Source organism: Convolutriloba macropyga, chromosome 1 (assembly GCF_964194025.1).
Source record: "Convolutriloba macropyga chromosome 1, txConMacr16.3, whole genome shotgun sequence".
In the NCBI taxonomy this organism is placed as follows: Eukaryota; Metazoa; Xenacoelomorpha; order Acoela; family Convolutidae; genus Convolutriloba; species Convolutriloba macropyga.
Genome location: NC_134468.1, coordinates 43,417,568 through 43,437,662, shown reverse-complemented (window position 1 = coordinate 43,437,662; position 20,095 = coordinate 43,417,568). Strand labels below are relative to the sequence as shown.

The 20,095-nt window shown below is 33.3% G+C and overlaps 1 protein-coding gene across 5 annotated transcripts in view; it reads right to left on the bottom strand.

The window, feature by feature from the left end:
* LOC142339324 (uncharacterized) overlaps positions 1-20,095 on the bottom strand; it is a 152,801-nt gene that overhangs the window by 70,766 nt on the left and 61,940 nt on the right. For all 5 annotated transcript variants that reach the window (XM_075389292.1, XM_075389301.1, XM_075389310.1 and 2 more), the window contains one exon: positions 19,932-20,066. In XM_075389292.1, coding sequence (XP_075245407.1) covers positions 19,932-20,066 — 135 coding nt within the window. The remainder of the gene's footprint in view (positions 1-19,931; positions 20,067-20,095) is intronic.

Genomic DNA, 20,095 nt, shown 5'->3' with positions numbered 1-20,095 from the left:
TCGGCTTGCTCATCATGGGTTACTGAAATTAATCTAAAAAACGTGCATCAGAGCTAAAATTTTAACAAAGTTAATCTTTACTGATATTAGACAATAAATAATTTAGCTAGAAGTATGAATCCCAAAGAAAAGGAAAAAAGTGAACCCACAGAACGCATGTTTTTCTACTGCGTAGCTTAGTTGATTGAGACAGACACCTTTATCCAATAAAGGTAAGTTAAAACTAGAAAAAACTGTTTGAAAAAGCCGCACGCGACAAATTACACTCAGATTAATACACGAACGAAAATCACCAAATTCTCTCTCTGAAGTTGACTTTTGTTCAGCAGAATGACCTAAACACTTCTTGTCACGTGCATCATTTGACCTCACTAAAACATCCTCTAATATAGAAGACACCGATTTAATAAAAAGTAAATCACCATTACTCCTATAGAGTCATAATAATTGCTTCACACTTCGTTCGAGAGCAATTAAAAACAAAGTAAAGTTTTCTACATCATTAAAGCTATAATTAACGCTATCAACACATGTTCCTTCATTAGCTATTTAAAAATCGTACAAAATGAGTCGAACAAATTAGAATAAATCAAATCACGAACAAATTACACTTCATTTCACATGATTACACCATTTAAACACCATTTAAATAAACAGTAACAACGATTAAGTACAAATCAAAGAGAAACAAATGCCATTAGTCAACGAGATTAGTCGGGCAACAGAAGTCGCCAAAGGAAAAAAATCGTTTTTGTGCAGGATAAACAACAGTAAAAAGCCCCAAAAATCTGCATTCAAAACGCTGACCAGTTTTCTAGAGAGACTGAAAATCAGGCGTTTTTGCGAATGCCTCTAAACTGAATTCCTTATTTAGTAAACCAACAGAGTGGTCCAAATGACAATCAAAAAGAAGTCAACCACCATACATAACAATTTAACTCGAAAAATTCAGTTGATGTTTTTGTCAGTATTCCGATGATCATGGTCAATTTTGCATCACTCCGAAATTACATGTGTAAAAAGATATGGGCAAATTACAAAAATCCAGAACAATTTCCAAAACTACTACAACAATTCATACATTCCAACTTCGAGTACAAATTCAAGGGAAAATCAAATTTTAATACAATCAGTTATAATACTCGTCACTATTCCGATGAAGTAGATTTTACTTAAAAACAAAAAATATAATTGACGCAAGAAAATAATAAAACCAAATCTTGTCGAACAAACACGAAAAAAATACGAATGAAATGACAATACACTAGCGCATGTTCAGATCTACAATACACTAGCGCCATGTTCACTTTCAGCATTCAGTCGAACCAAAAAATGATTCATGAGAAAAGGTATGCCAAAAAAAAAAACAATTACATTTATCAAACAATATTTGTCGTCATTAACCAGATGACCTAGATTTAATTGTTCCATTTTTAAGCAAAATAATCCAAAGAGCGACGTCAAAATCAAACGAGGATAGCTAAAGTATCCCGGTTAGATTTTTCTATCAAGTTTATCAGAAAAGACCAATCTTCAAAAGCTTTCAACAGGTCCATATAGAGCTTATGATGAGCAAACCTATCAACAAACAAAACCTTCAAATCCTCACAAAGACATCAGCGTCATTGGAATTATTCATCAATAATCGGCGGGATCATCATGGGTTATTGAAATTATTCTAAAACACATGCATCAGAGCTTAAATTTAACCAAAGTTAGTCTTTACTATTGGACAAAAATTCTTTTAGCTAGAGATATGAATCCGAAATAAAAGGCAGAAAAAAGGAAACCATAGAGCGTATGTCTTTCTGCTGCACAGAAAATTGCACAAATCGAACCCCAAAGTTAGGGTGTAGATTAGAAATTTTTTTGGGTGCAAAAACACCGACCTCATAGGTGTTCAAAACTGCGACCTCCAGGTTTGCCATGTGCCATCTTAATCACTACGCCACGTCGGCTTTGATCTTCAAATACAAAGCAATGAGAGCATTTGAGATCACTCAAAAATGAAGAAGTGAAGCGTGAAAGACTCACTTTCAAAGAAAGTCAAAGAAAGTTCTAGAACAAAAGCACGAAAAAGCAAATATTTCGTATAAAAAGACCAACAGGTTTACAAACAGAGCCGCCAGACGGATTCAATTCGAATTGCATATTCGTTTAGGTCCCAAGAAACAAAAGAATAAAATGAGCCTGCTAATTCAATCTACGAATGAATTCCGAAACAATAACAGAAGAACTGCCAAAGAGGAGATATGGAAAAATGTCTGGTAAAATTTCATCCCCAGTTGCGCCCTTCTAACCAAAAGTACCAAAACAACTTGCAAATAAACTTTGTTCGATAAGTGGCCACACATTTATATTTTGAAAAAATCCAAAGAAACGCTACAGAGAAAACCTAGGAACGTGGAAAAGAAAACAAAAAGTTTTAACAAAATTGTAAACCCTTTAACTCCCAAAAAATGTTAGAAACCTACCTATCGATTGCTGTTCTGAGAACTTTTTAAAAAACCATCCGCTCGGTGCACAACGCAACTCGGTCAATAGTTGCTTCACACTTCGTTCGAGAGCAATTAAAAGCAAAGTAAAAAATTCTCTACATCATTAAAGTTATAATAAAAGCTATCATTACATATTTCCTCATTAGCTAATTAAATTTCGCACAAAATGAGTCAAACAAATTAGAATAAATCAAATCACGAACAAATTACAATTCATTTCACATGATTACACCATTTAAACACCATTTAAACAAACAATAACAACAATTAGGTACAAATCAAAGAAACAAATGCCATTAGTCAATGAGACTAGTCGGGCAACAGAAATCGGCAAAGAAAAAAATCGTTTTTATGCAGGATGAACAACAGTAAAAAGCCATAAAAATATGTGCATTCAAAAGGCTGACCAGTTTTCAAGACAGACTGAAAATCACTGGCCTTTTCTGAATGCCTATAAAATGAATTTCTTATTTAGTAAACCAACAGAGTGGTCCGAACAACAAAAAAAGAAGTCATCCAACATGCATAACAATTTAACTAGAAAAACTCAGTTGATGTTTTCGTCAGTATTCCGATGATCATAGTCGATTTTGCATCACTCCGAAATTACATGTGTACAAAGATATGGGCAAATTACAAAAATCCAGAACAATTTCCAAAACTACTACAACAATTCATACATTCCAACTTCGAGTACAAATTCAAGGCAAAATCAAATTTTAATACAATCAGTTATAATACTCGTCACTATTCCGATGAAGTAGATTTTACTTAAAAACAAAAAATATAATTGACGCAAGAAAATAATAAAACCAAATCTTGTCGAACAAACACTCCGAAATTATATGTTAACAAAGATAGGGGAAAATTACAAAAAACTAGAACAATTTCCAAAACTACTAAAACAACCAACTTGAAGTGCATATTCGTTTAGGTCCAAGCGAAACAAAAGAATAAAATGAGCCTGCTAATTAAATCTACGAATGAATTCGAAACAATAACAGAAGAACGGCCAAAAAGGAGATCTGGAAAAATGTCTGATAAAAATCCATCCCCAATTGCGCCCTCCAAACCACAATCATTAAAACAACTCGCAAATAAATTTTGATCAACAAATAGCCATAATTTAAAAAACAGAAGAAACGCTACAGAGAGAAAACCCAGGAACGCGGAAGAAAAAGAAAAAGTTTTCACAAAATTGTTAACCCTTTAACTCCAGTAAATGCTAGAACGCTACCTATCGATTGCTATTCCCAGAACTTTTCAAAAACCATTCACTCGGTCAGTGCACAACGCAACTCCGGTCACAGAAAAGCTAAGGAGTAAAAAAAGAAGAACAAAAAATCAGAGAGAAAATACAAATTTATATAAGATTTTCAGAAAAAAATGTGATGTAAAAAACCTTGAATTCTCAAGTCTTAGTAGCAACACCTTTATTATAGTTCTAGGTTAAATATTGAACAACAAAAAATAATGCAAAAAGCCAAAATCAGAAATAAGCAAAAAAAGACAAATAGGCAAAACCATAAAATCTCAAAATTGAAATCTATTCAATGGAAAGACCAACTAAGTCACTAAAATACCAATGAGAACAGGGCAGAAGTGCAAACATAGCTCAAAATTGCGCCTTAGAGTCTAATTTCTTTATTAGCTGATCAAAACGGCTTCCAAACTAAATAAAACTAGCTTAGTTGATTGAGACAGACACCACCATTATCCAACAAAAGATAAGTTAAAACTAAAAAAAACTGTTTGAAAAAGCTGCACGTGATCAAATAAAACTCGCACTTAGCGAAAATGTTTCACACATGATTTTCTCGCTCTTCTCAGATTAATACACGAAAGAAAACCCCTAAATTCTCTCTATATATTTGACTTTTGTTCCGCAGAATGACCTAAACACACTTCTCTTCACGTGCGTCATTTGACCTCACTAAAACAAATCCTAACATAGAAGCCACCGATTTAATAAAAAAGTAAATAACCATTACACCTCTAAAGTCATAATAATTGCTTCACAATTCGTTCGAGAGCAATTAAAAACAAAGTAAAGTTCTCTACATCATTAAAGCTATAATTAACGCTATCAACACATGTTCCTTCATTAGCTATTGAAAAATCGTACAAAATGAGTCGAACAAACTAGAATAAATCCAATCACGAACAAATTAAACTTCATTTTACATGATTACAACATTTAAACACCATCAAAACAAACAATAACAACAATTAAGTACAAATCAAAGAGAAACAAATGCCATTATTCAATGAGATTAGTCGGGCAACAGAAGTCGCCAAAGGAAAAAATCGTTTTCGTGCAGGATGAACAACAGTAAAAAGCCACAAAAATGTGCATTCAAACGCTGATCAGTTTTCTAGAGAGACTGAAAATTACTTGCATTTTCCGAATCGCTCTAAATTGAATTCCTTATTTAGTAAACCAACAGAGTGGTCCAAATCACAATCGAGAAGAAGTCATCCATCATACAGGACAATTTAACTCAAATAATTCAGTTGATGTTTTCGTCAGTATTCCGATGATCATAGTCTAATTAGCATCACTCCGAAATCATATGTGTACAGAGATATGGAAAAATTACAGAAAACTAGAACAATTTCCGAAACTACTAAAACAATTCATATATTCCAACTTCGAGTACAAATTCAAGGCAAAATCAAATTTTAATACAACCAGTTATAATACTCGTCACTATTCCGATGAAGTAGATTTTCCATAAAAAACACAAATCATCGACTCAGGAAAACAATACGACCGACTATTGTCGAATACGAATGAAAGGACATCAGATCTACAATAAACTAGCGCCATTAGTTCATTTTCAGCATTGAGTCGAACCAAAAATTGATTCATGAGAAAAGGTATGCAAAAAAAAAACAATTACATTTATCAATTAATATTTGTCGTCATTAATCAGATGATCTAGATTTAATTTTTCCATTATGTAAGCAAAATAATCCAAAGAGCACCATCAAAATCAAACGAGGATAGCTAAAGTATCCCGGTAAGATTTCTCTATCAAGTTTATCAGAACAGACCAATCTTTAAAAGCTTTCAACAGGTCCATATAGAGCTTATGATGGGCAAACTTATTACCAAACAAAACTTTCAAATCCTCACAAAGACATCAGCGTCATTGGAATTATTCATCAATAATCGACTTGATCATCAGAGCTAAAATTTTACCAAAGTTAATCTTTATTGATATTAGACAAAAAAATCTTTTAGCTTGAGGTATGAATCCTAAAGAAAAGGCAGAAAAAAAGGGAAACTATAGAGCGTTTGTTTTTCTAATGCGTAGAAAATCGCAGAAATTGAACCCCAAAATTAGGGTGTAGCTTAGAAAATTTTTGGGGTGCAAAAACGCCGACCTCATAGGGGTTCGAATCTGCGACCTCCAGGTTTGCCGTGTGCCATCTTCATCACTACGCCACGACGACATTGATCTTTAAATAAAAAACATTGACAGCATTTGAGATCACTCAAAAATGAATTGAAGCGTGAAAAACTCACTTGAGAAGTCAAAGAAGGTTCTAGAACAAAAGCGCGGATAAAGTGAATTTTGCATAAAAAGAACAACAGGTTTTCAAACAAAACCGCAAGACTCCGGAACCAACTCGAACTGCATATTCATTTAGGTCCCAGCGAAACAAAAGGGTAAAATGAGCCTGCTAAATAAATATACGAATGAATTCGAAACAGTAACAGAAGAACGGCCAAAAAGGAGATCTGGAAAAATGTCTGATAAAACTCCATCCCCACTTACGCCACACAAACCACAATTACCAAAACAACTCGCAAATAAATTTTGATCAACAAATAGCCATAATTTAAAAAACAGAAGAAACGCTACAGAGAGACAACCCAGGAACGCGGAAGAAAAAGAACACAAAGTTTTCACAAAATTGTTAACCCTATAACTCAAAAAAAGTTAAAACGCTACCTATCGATTGCTATTCTGAGAACTTTTTAAAAAACCATCAGCTCGGTCAGTGCACAACGCAAATCCGGTCAGAGAAAAGCTAAAATAAAAAAAAAGGCAAACAACAAAAAATTAGAGAAAATACAAATTTCTATAAGTTTTTTTCAGTACAAAATGTGATGTATAAAACCTTGAATTCTCAACTCTTAGCAGCAATACCTTTATGATAGTGCTAGGTTAATTAGGCGAATAGGCAGAAAATAGGCAAAAACTTAAAATCTCAAAATTAAAATCTATTCAATGGAAAGACCAACAAAGTCAAAAGAAAAACGATCGCCAGAAAAACCCATCCCAAGTCTAATATTTTTATTAGCTGATAAATACGGCACGTGATCAAATAAAACTCGCACTTAGCCAAAATGTTTCACACATGGATTTTCTCGCTCTTCTCAGATTAATACACGAAAGAAAACCACTAAATTCTCTCTATATATTTGACTTTTGTTCCGCAGAATGACCTAAACACTTCTTTTCACGTGCGTCATTTGACCTCACTAAAACAAATCCTCTAACATAGAAGCCAACGATTTAATAAAAAAGTAAATAACCATTACACCTCTAAAGTCATAATAATTGCTTCACAATTCGTTCGAGAGCAATTAAAAACAAAGTAAAGTTCTCTACATCATTAGAGCTATAATTGAAGCTATCAACACATGTTCACTCATTAGCTACTTCAAATTCGCACAAAATGAGTCAAACAAATTAGAATACATCAAATCACGAACAAATTACACTTCATTTCACATGATTACACCATTTAAACACCATTTAAACAAACAATAACAACAACAAAGTAAAAATCAAAGAAACAAATGCAATTAGTCAATGATATTAGTCGGGCAACAGAAGCCGCCAAAGGCAAAAATCGTTTTCGCGCAGGATGAACAACAGTAAAAAGCCATAAAATATGTGCATTCAAAAGGCTGACCAGTTTTCTAGAGAGACTAAAAATCACCGGCATTTTCTGAATGCCTATAAATTGAATTTCTTATTTAGTAAACCAACAGAGTGGTCCCAACAACAATCAAGAGGTCATCCACCATACATAACAATTTAACTCGAATAATTCAGTTGATGTTTTCGTCACTATTCCGATGATCATAGTCTATTTTGCATCACTCCAAAATTATATCTGTACAAACCTATATGGAAAAATTACGAATAAACTAGAACAATTCCAAAAACTACTAAAACAATTCACTTAATATTTAACAGCTTCGAATTCAAATTCAAAGCAAAATCAAATTTGCATACAGTCAGTTCTAATACTCGTCACTATCCGATGAAGTAAATTTTACATAAAAAACATCATCAACGCAGCAAAACAATACGACCGACTATTGTCAAACAAACGCGAAAAAAAATACGAATGAAATGACATCAGATCTACAATACACTAGCGCCATTACTTCATTTTCAGCCTTAAGTCAAACCAAAAATTGATTCATGAGAAAAGGTATGCCAAAAAACAATTATATTTATCAATCAATATTTGTCATCATTAATCAGATGATCTAGATTTAATTGTTCCAGTATTTAAGCAAATTAATCCAAAGAGCGATATCAAAATCAAACGAGGATAGCTAAAGTATCCCGGTTAGATTTCCCTATCAAGTTTATCAGAAAAGACCAATCTTCAAAAGCTTTCAACAGGTCCATATAGAGCTTATGATGGGCAAACTTATCACCAAACAAAACTTTCAAATCCTCACAAAGACATCAGCGTTATTGGAATTATGCATCAATAATCGGCTTGCTCATCATGGGTTACTGAAATTAATCTAAAAAACGTGCATCAGAGCTAAAATTTTACCAAAGTTAATCTCTATTGATATTAGACAAAAAAAATCTTTTAGCTTGAGGTATGAATCCCAAAGAAAAGGCAAAAAAGGGAACTACAGAGCGTATGTTTTTCTACAGTATGTTTTACCCAAAATTAGGGTGTAGCTTAGAAAATTTTTGGGGTGCAAAAACGCCGACCTCATAGGGGTTCGAATCTGTTACCTCCAGGTTCGCCGTGTTTCATCTTCATCACTACGCCACGAAGGCTTTGATGTTCAAATAGAAAAACAATGAGAGCATTTGAGATCACTGAAAAATGAAGAAATGAAGCGTGAAAAACTCATTGAGAAGTCAAAGAATACTCTAGAAGAAAAGCACGAAAAAGAAATCGCATAAAAAGAGCAACAGGTGTACAAAAAAAGCCGCAAGACTCCAGAACCAACTTGAAGTGCATATTCGTTTAAGTCCCAGCGAAACAAAAGAATAAAATGAGCCTGCTAATTAAATCTATGAATGAATTCAAAACACTAACAGAAGAACGGCCAAAATGGAGATCTGGAAAAATGTCTGATAAAACTCCAACCCCCGTTTGTACTTTCCAAACCACAATTACCAAAACAACTCGCAAATAATCTTTCTTCAATAGAAGTCCACTTTTGTATATTTTAGAAAAGCCAAAGAAACGCTACAGAGAGAAAACCCAGGAACGTGGAAGAAAAAGAAAACAAAAATTTTCAACAAAATTGTTAACCCTTTAACTCCAAAAAATGTTAAAACGCTACCTATCGATTGCTACTCTGAGAACATTTTAAAAAACCATCAGCTTGGTCAGTGCACAAAGCAACTCCAGAAAAGCTAAAGAACAAAAAAGGGGCGAACAAAAAATCAGAGAGAAAATACAAATTTATAAAAGTTTTCTTCAGTAAAAAAGGTGATGTACAAAACCTTGAATTCTCAAGTCTTTGCCAAATGATTAATTCAGAAATAATAAAAAAAAGACCAAACTAGGCAAAAAATTAAAATCTCAAAATTAAAATCTATTCAATGGAAAAGCCAACTAAAAAAACAATGAGCAACACAAAAACAATCTCCATAAAAACTGATCTACAGATTTATAAAAATGAAATAAGTTTTAAAAACTACAAAAAAGCTGCCAACAGGGCAGACGTGCAATCATAGCTCAAAATTGCGCCTTAGAGTCTAATTTCTTTATTAGCTGATCAAAACGGCTTCCAAACTAAATAAAACTAGCTCAGTTGATTGAGACAGACACCACCATTATCCAACAAAAGATAAGTTAAAACTAAAAAAAACTATTTGAAAAAACTCTGTTTGAAAATAAAACTCGCACTTAGCGAAAATGTTTCACACATGATTTTCTCGCTCTTCTCAGGTTAATACACGAAAGAAAACCACTAAATTCTCTCTATAGATTTGACTTTTGTTCCGCAGAATGACCTAAACATTTCTTTTCACGTGCGTCATTTGACCTCACTAAAACAAATCCTCTAACATAGAAGCCACCGATTTAATAAAAAAAGTAAATAACCATTACACCTCTAAAGTCATAATAATTGCTTCACAATTCGTTCGAGAGCAATTAAAAACAAAGTAAAGTTCTCTATATCCTTAGAGCTATAATTGAAGCTATCAACACATGTTCCTTCAATAGATTTAAAAATAGCTATTTAAAAATCGTACAAAATGAGTCGAACAAATTAGAATAAATCAAATCACGAACAAATTACACTTCATTTCACATGATTACACCATTTAAACACCATTTAAATAAACAGTAACAACGATTAAGTACAAATCAAAGAGCAACAAATGCCATTAGTCAATGAGATTAGTCGGGCAACAGAAGTCGCCAAAGGAAAAAAATCGTTTTTGTGCAGGATAAACAACAGTAAAATGCCCCAAACAAAGTGAACCCACAGAGCGCATGTTTTTCTACTGCGTAGCTTAGTTGATTGAGACAGACACCTTTATCCAATAAAAGTAAGTTAAAACTAGAAAAAACTGTTTGAAAAAGCCGCACGCGACAAATTACACTCAGATTAATACACGAACGAAAATCACCAAATTCTCTCTCTGAAGTTGACTTTTGTTCAGCAGAATGACCTAAACACTTCTTGTCACGTGCATCATTTGACCTCACTAAAACATCCTCTAATATAGAAGACACCGATTTAATAAAAAGTAAATCACCATTACTCCTATAGAGTCATAATAATTGCTTCACACTTCGTTCGAGAGCAATTAAAAACAAAGTTCTCTACATCATTAAAGCTATAATTAACGCTATCAACACATGTTCCTTCATTAGCTATTTAAAAATCGTACAAAATGAGTCAAACAAATTAGAATAAATCCAATCACGAACAAATTACACTTCATTTCACATGATTACACCATTTAAACACCATCAAAACAAACAATAAGAACAATTAAGTACAAATCAAAGAGAAACAAATGCCATTAGTCAATGAGATCAGTCGGGCAACAGAAGTCGCCAACGGAAAAAATCGTTTTCGTGCAGGATGAACAACAGTAAAAAAACACATAAAAATATGTGCATTCAAAAGGCTGACCAGTTTTCTAGAGAGACTGAAAATCACTGGCCTTTTCTGAATGCCTATAAATTGAATTTCTTATTTAGTAAACCAACAGAGTGGTCCGAATAACAAATAAAAAAGAAGTCATCCACCATACATAACAATTTAACTCGAAAAATTCAGTTCATGTTTTCGTCAGTATTCCGATGATCATAATCTATTTTGCATCACTCCGAAATTATATGTTTACAAAGATATGAGAAAATTACAAATAAACTAGAACAATTTCCAAAACTACTAAAACAATTCATACATTATTTATAAACTTCGAATTCAAATTCAAAGTAAAATCAAATTTTAATAGAATCAGTTCTAATACTCGTCACTATTCCGATGAACTATATTTTACATAAAAAAACACATCATCGACGCAGGAAAACAATACGACCGACTATTGTCGAACAAACGCGAAAAAAATACGAATGAAATGACATCAGATCTACATTACACTAGCGCCATGTAGTTCATTTTCAGCATTCAGTCGTACGAAAATTGATTAATGAGAAAAGGTATGCCAAAAAACCAATTACATTTATAAATCAACCCAACATTGAAAAGCAAAAAGGGGGCAAAAATCAAGGTAAAGGATTGAATCTACTTAGGCAAAAGGAGTCTTAATAGGCAGGAAAACTCAATAATAGACCAGTTTAAGCATTAGTACTGTAGCACGAACAACACAGAATCAACAGCATAATTATAGTCAGGTACATAATTTTCAACCTTCCAATGAAATAGGCTAAGATCAATAAAGTTTCAAATCAGAACAAAAGTGAAGTAAACTTGCTTGAAACAACACAAGAATCTTCTGCAACAACTGAATGCTACGATTTCATTCACTAACACTAAATTGTTCCGAATAACAATAAGAAATGGTTTAAAGCCAACAACTCAGCTGATTTTTTTCGTCAGTATTCACAGAATCATGGTCCAATTTGCATCATTTTGCAATACTTGAAAAATTTAACAACACATCTCATAAAGCCTCATTAGTATGCAATAGGACATGAAATCACCAAAATAATATCAACCGGTAACCACAATTTCTGCAAAACAAGAGGTGCATCATATCGTGCCGAAACTAGCTATCAAACTATTTATATAGGAAACAATAATTTTCGCTTCGTCCAAAACCCAAATAATGCAATCAAACCAGAAAAAAATTTTACCGAATGAGCAAACTGTTAAATCAATGAAATATCAATACAGTCATTAGCTAACCGGGAAACAAACTCCAGTCAATCTTTGCAAAAGAAAGACGAACGAATAAAATACAAACTACTTGATCATAAAACAATCAAAAACAAACTTAGTTTATCAACGAAGCAATAAATTTGACGTTATTCCATAGCCATGTAAAGGGTCATTACAGTGCTCGGGACGAGTCGATCCATTCGCCATAAACTACCTGTTCTCCCTATTCTCAAAAATTCAAAACAAAACGGAATTAAAGCTCAGGAAGCAGAAAAAAGAGAGAAAACGAGGTATCAAAAAGCACCGGTATCAAAAACGAGTTAATAATATTACACCTATTAATAAGTTGATAAGCTTTTTTGGATGAAAAACAATTGAAAAAAAAAATAAATTAAAGATTAGACCAGCTAAAAAATGTTCAGTTCTAGTTAGAACAAATATCAATTCAAAATACCGGACATCTAAACCTAGTCTTAAATTATGACTTTTTGATTTTGTTTTCGATGTTCATTTAAAATTTCGTTGCTGTGCAAAATGGGTGCAAATGTGTACAAAATGAGTGAAGCAAAAAATTAGTCCAACTTGACAAGTCATTAAGATTCCACGCAAAATGTGAATTAAGGTAAAACGAAGAAATATTGCTGATAAAGTAAAAATAACATAGCAGGAATAGTCCTGAAACAAAATTCGAAAAAATAAACATAAAAGAAACATAATCGAGACCAAAATATCACGCTTACTTGAAAAGCACCACTTGACAGTTAACAAAGCATATACCAAAGCAAACAAAAAGAACAGCCCTTGATAGTCAACAGATAATACACTAACAAACATGAATGAAAACCATATTAAAAAAACTCACTTCACTATAAAAATCAGTGTTGTTAAAGCCATTGAAACCAAAGATAGCATATTAAATATACGGATACAAGATGATACCTAAGAGAGTAAACACTACCTTTATGGAATAGAAATGAGATACAAAGACATAAGACAACAGAAAAATCTAGGGAAAAACAAATTTCAGTAATAGCTTCAAAAAGCCATCATAGTCCCTTAAAAACCAAACAAAAACTTAAAATCTTTAAACCAGAAAACAATCAATTAGAGATTTTAAAAAAATAAAACCAGGGATCGCTGAGCAGAAAGAACTACCGCAGCAACAAAAAAAAAACACAAAATTTTTAAATCTCGTTAAAAAACACAAAAAATTTCGTTAACTTTAAGTTTCAAAACCATTAGCTGCAGACTGCAAATACTAAATAGATGCGTCCTCTTCTGTGACGCCAAGGACACCTACCAAAACTTCTAAGCGAACTACCAAAAAATCGAAAACCATTAAATTATGAAATTACTAAGACTAACAAGCACAACATGCGGGCAAAAATGGCTGATATTCATGGAACAAATCATGTCGAAGTCGTTACGAAGGTTGTCCATGAAATTAAAACATCAAATAGACTTCAAACTCAGAGAACAAATCAGACCTGCCAATAAGGAAAACAAGAAAGACAACAGGATGAATTTAGAAGCGGACAAAACTCGATAAAAGATGTTAAAACGTTGAACGAAAGAAGAAATTCGTTAAATACATTAAATTTAAACTGATTAGCGTGCCAGTCAAACCAGTCATTATTGAGACTAAGAGACAGAACAAAACTTATCCAGAACAAAACTTAGATCAACGGGATTAAATACAAAAAATTTGCTAACCAAAAAATTTGCTAATAAAATTTGACGAGAGTGTACAAGTCATTCTCTCCAGTAAGTTGAGTCATACGGTCAAAAAATTCGTCACACAACCAACCTAACCAACCGATACCAATGAGCATTAAATGACGTCACGCACTCACGCACACAAATTCACAAATTGGGTGAGCACCAATACAAATTAAATACATGGAATAGTAAAAAACAGCACCACAGTAATAGCCGTAAATGAGTAAACATATTGCTGGAAAATAGTTGCAATTGATTCCCATAACCCCGCTTGGGACTGAAAACAAAGAAATTAAGATTTTAGTGAAATTTTAGAGTGAAAATTATTCTGATGTCACCTCGTAGTAGGAGATACTACTGTTTCTTAAGGAGTGGATACAGGGGCTAGTATCAAAACCAATAAACATTAAAGATGTTAACTAAGATTTATAAGAAAAAGTTCAAGTAGCTGGCATCCGAAAACGGACTTTATGGAGTTTATACCTCTTTATTTGGGATTCTGACTCTGTTAACTCTAGATTGTTTTGCTGAGCAACTGCAGCTCGAAAGCACTCTGAGAAGAATGCGAAGAGTTAAACTAGCCTAGAGGAGTCAAAAAGATTTTAAAAATTATTGAAGCTGTGAACCAACAGTGAAGCGAGGCATTTTTCCTGACTGGCAATTCAGCGAATATTCATCGACTAAACAAAGTAGACGTAGATTGGACTATTAATGGATCGGAAAAACCACTTTTAATGAATCGGAAAATCGGAACGACCACGGAAAAAAAATTGATAAAAAATTGAAAAAAAAACAGAAAAAAAGAATGAAGAATTGCCGCATGTGAACAAAAAAGACTCGCATATTCGTTCCCTTTACTGTTTGTGCACGATCAAAGTGATCACTTCAGTTTGACTTCAAAACTCATAAAATTGTGTGGAGAGATCTTAAAAAAAGACAACGCACCAAAACCATTCAAATTTTTTGACAGCAACCGTTCAAATTGTTAAAAAAACAGCACCAAAAATTAGGTGGTTGATAAAAAGAGGTCTGTTAATAAAAACTAAGAATATAATACAGCTGTATCAACTTTAACAGGAAATGCTAATTTGATTTCTTTTAAAACTTAATATCATTTTTATTCCCGGAAAAGTATAATAGTTTTATCCTAATGTCAGTGCTGGAGAGTTTCTACCAGTAAATTTTGTTCTTAGGAGTCGCCCTAAAATAAACTTCAATCAGAGAGACAGCCTCAATTGACCCTTACTCCTCAGAGGAAATTTAAGTCATTTTTACAACGGGTAAAGTGACTTTGAGTGTGAGGTAAGTCAAGTATGAACAAAAACCATTCACGAGCTTGCGAATAATAGAAGTCAGCTTGAGTGAAAATGAAGTCACGCACACAATTCAGTACCAGATTACATAAATGAATGAATGAACAAATTCCTACGAGGTAAAAGTGGCGCCACAGGTAACAAAACTCTTGCCGACGAAATAAAACATATCCGACTAACAATGGAAAAATTTCGCTCGAACGACTAGTGGGAGCTCTAATCTTTTGCAGTCTGCTTAAGTCGGCGGGAGAAGGGCGGTAATTAAATTAACTAAGGAGGGCTTCAAATAACCTCATTATTATGACGCCATTAATTTGACTTCATGGTATATAGTAACCTGTCGTTATTAACCTAAATTATAAGTGTCAGCAGTTGATCTTGAAGTGGTGGCAGTTCACTACTAAAAGTCGAATGAAAATTGCGCCGAAATCGGTGTAATTTGTTTCAATTTTACTTTTTAGTGTTTATAGTGGTATATAGTAACCTGTTAATAACGACAGGTTACTATATACCACTATAAACACTAAAAAGTAAAATTGAAACAAATTACACCGATTTCGGCGCACTTTTCATTCGACTTTTAGTAGTGAACTGTCACAATTTGACTTCAGCTGCTGACACTTATAATTTAGAAAGCACATTAGACCAGCAGGTTTACAGTAACTGCATCAACCTTCGTTCCAGAGCAATTAAAATCCAAAAAAGCCAGTACCACTAACCAACAATTAGATCACGATATGAGACAATTATTGTTCTGTTCAAAGGAAAAAAGTAAGAATTTAAAAAATGAAAACATTATTTCCAGATACTTCAGACTCCTAAAATAGTCAATTCTCATACACAATCTCAATTTGGCAAGACCGAACCATTTTCGAATCGAAATATCGACTACAATTCCCGACAATTGCAAGCGAAGTTCACATGTGAGGGAATTCAGAGAGTCCACAAAACATGAAAACATAGCTTTTTTTCCCTCGGAAATAACCAATTAAAAGAAAAAGATTAAAATTCAAAATTTATTTCTTTTCATAATTATCACAGCTTTGTGTTTCGCTTATTGTTGATTGAGATTTCGAATAATTGACAATTTCCACAAGACCAAAGCGTAGCTGGCAGATTAATGCCAGGCAAGAGAGCCGATAGCGAGATATTAAATTTTGATTAAAAATCCATATAACTTATTGCTGCTTCTATTACAAAATGATGAAAGACGTACATTCAATGACCTTATCTCCTTGAATCAATGTAAGGAATCAATTCAAGTTCTGAAAGTCATTTTTGAGAGTCACATGTAATAAAAAACTTAATAACCCGAACGAACAAAGAATTCCCTCCACTACGAATGAAAAAAGACGTCAAGAACAAAAATTACTCAAAACAGTATGAATGAATGAACAAAAAGAGATTTGAAGTGAGCATGACGTCAAATGCTCGCATTAAAAAAATTGACGACGAAAAAAAAACATAGAATGACAAGTCCCGAATTTCAATATACTGAAATGAATGAACTAACAACATAACTATCCATAATCATAAAACCTTTTTCAAAATCACGCACATGACCTCAAAAATAAATGGAAGTAAACGAAGGAATTGGGAAGTCATTCGTACATACATTGGAAAAATGGAAAAGTAACTAATCAAAAAAGAAAATGAGAAAAACAAATAATGAAAAACAAAACCAAAAAGATATCAACTGGCCACATGAAAAGGTTGACTTTCTTTTCATGGGAAAGCAAAGTATACATTTCAATGATAACAATAAATTCCAAGACAAAGAAAACATACGGCAATACAAAAAATTCGCTAAAATTCAATGAAAACAGTTTGTGCAAGTCATGGAAACCTTTAGCTATCAAGAACAAACGTTAAAAAAGGTTAATTATGTCTCAAAAGAAAGCGAAAGCAAATGCAACCTGTCTTCAACGCAAAATAAACGCAAAAAAAGCAAAAACCGATTACCGTCAGATGAGTTGCTCTTGAATGACAGGCGGAGGCAATTGAATTTGGAAGAAAGTAGCTTGGAAAAATTTTATGGGTGCAAAACGACACCGCAGGGTTTCGAAACCCAGATCTCCAGGATGTCCGTCAAATATCTTAACCACTAAGCTTCAATGGCTTTGATTCTCTAGGGCTCAAAATGGCCTTTATTATAGCAATAAACTATTTCGCAATAAGAGCAACTTACATCACTTAAGAATCAGGACCTTAGGCGTAAAAAAATCAATCAAGAAGTTGAAAATGTTTCAGAATAAAAGCGCAAAAACAGAAAAGCAAAAATTTAGCACAAAACAGACACACACGTTCAAAATAATTGATTCAAACTACGTTCGAGAGCAATTAAAAAGACAAAAAGAGGCTTTGAAAAACAGGCTTCAAAGTTATAAAAACTATTCGCAGCTCATTGAGGGGTATATACAATTGGATACATGCACATTAGAACAAATACATAACCACTAGCAGCATTCGAGGAGAAAAATCACTGAAAAGAAGCGAAATTGCCGCAAGTCAAAAAACTCTCAAAACTCAAAAGCTTGTTCAAACATCAATTGCTCAATCCACTTTCACGGCAGTTTGTCAATAAACTTTCACGCCCCTGATTTACACGATTTGTCGCTGCCTTTACTACCAAAGCCCAATAAAAATCACTGCTCTAAATATGACTTCTCATTGACAAAATATCAAAAAAATGTGTAGATTTTTATTTAAAAAAACTGTCCCAATACAATCCAAATCCTATAGATTTTAACAGCAAAGTAAAAAACAGCAATAAATCGTCGCTAATAATAACTCCCCGCTAGAAACCAAGAACACGGTCAGTGTGTACAAGTTCAAACCCAGTTCGAGAATAACAATAGAAAAGTGGAAATTTCTGATATCTTCTATGAACCTAATTTGTATGCTTTTACTTTATCAGTTATGACTTCAATTTACAGTGGACATGAGTTGGACAAATCGTGGAAATCACTTGCAGAATTTTGCAACTAAAATCCACTGCGAAATTCAACTTACGCATAATTTCGTCTCGATTACAAATATTTTGCAAGTGAAGTCACCATTTCTCATTGAAAACTATAGGCAGAACATCGGCCAAAATATGGAACCTATAGTAGCTGGCCATGAAATGAAAATTTATTCAGTACTAAGTTAAGTAAACTTACGCTTCAGAAATCAAAACAATATGGAAAAAATATGAACGAATCAACAAAGCAGAACATAGCCGGCAAATAGCCGCCATTTAAGCGCTGGACGCAAATCTGGATTGAAACAAAAGGAAAACGAAAAGAAATTGACAAAAAAATTCCGAACTTTCAAAAAGTGTTCTAATTCGGTGTGCAGTTTCATTTATATTCTATACTTAATTCAGCATCTACAGAAGCTGAGAAATTCAAACTTGCTTCAGATCACATCACTACGAGGCAAAAAACGAAGGATTTTAAGCAAACAAAACTGCTCTCGACCGACAGGCGGCGGAATTTAATTCAGAGGAAAATTTATGAATGCAAAAACTCTCTAAGAGCAGGGGCTCGAGGCCGTGACCTCTGGAGATGGAAGAAATAACCACTCGGCTCTCAAGTTCTTATCATTGCTCCGGTGTCAGTCGCCTTTGTTTTAGCACCAGATTTAAATTCTGAATAACAGCAATGTGGGTAACGCAAAAATCAAGAATTGAAACTTGACAAAGTCACTCGAGAAGTGAACGAAAGATTGTTCTAGAAAACGGTCAAGCAAAAATTTTGCAGTAAAAAACATGTTTACAACAATTGATTCAAACTTTGTTCGATGGCAATTAAAAATTCCAAACATGGAACTGGATTCAACATTTCCTCAAAGTTCAGATAAAACAAATTAATTTTGCATAACCCAGAAGATCTAGTATGGCGGGGTGAAACTGTAAGAAACACCAATCACAAATGAATTCACGTCTCTTAAACAGTTTTGGTCAATCGCAAACTTAGAGAAAAACGAGCCGTTAAGGTTCTAAGGGAACTCAATACTCTGGACTTTACTCGTTTATCCCGTTTTTGACGACAAATTCAAATGGTCTGACAAAAAACAATAGAAAATTGATAGTAAGAAAAATTGCATAAAAAGGGCAGAATAACTAATATAGTGTCTACAAACTTGAGATAATATAAACGTTTGAGAGCAATTAAAAACAATTTTGAGCACTTTAACGTAAAACAAATGATTCCACATTGTCTCAACATTGTCACAATGTTGACTTTGCTTTAACAGCAGAGTCATTTTATTCATAGTGGTTAAGAGCAGCACGTTTTCCGTGTACATATACATTAAACTACAAACATCGATACATAAAGCCAAAGAAGAAACACAGTTGCTAATTTCTTAAAAGCGTCAACAAAATTCAGGAAGAATTTTTTATTAAATAAAGGTTCTCCAAATTGTGACTTCGAGTTTAGCATAATGAGAGGAGATGTAATAGAGCTCAATAAAATTTTGAACCCAAAACATCGGAACAGCAAAAGACCAAAAATCAAGCCAAAATTCTGTTAACGTCAGATAGCGTTTTCGTCACAAGTCAGATGAACTAGATTTATTTCAGCATCATTGAAACTAGCTAAAAAAAAATTCCCTGTGAAAACTTCAATGGAAATTGTTTTCAACGAATTGTACAAAATAATGCAATTCAACAAACCCCTATAATTATTAGAGCAATTTGAATGCATTGGTTTTCATTTCGGATTAATGAAAACATATCTGATTATATTTTGTGATTTTATTTTGTAATTGTGAAAGATCTGGGATATCCTCATTTTCCAAAAGAGAATCAGAAATGAATACCTTTTTGCATGATGCAGATGCTACGTCGAGGTCGAATTGCGATAGACGTTTGTCAGCCTCTACAGCATAGAAAGCTAATTTATCATTGTCACGTAAGAAACTTGGGATGATGAGTCGCAAATATCTCGGCACCGCCTGAAAAAAAAAAGATTTAGAGCTTTTTA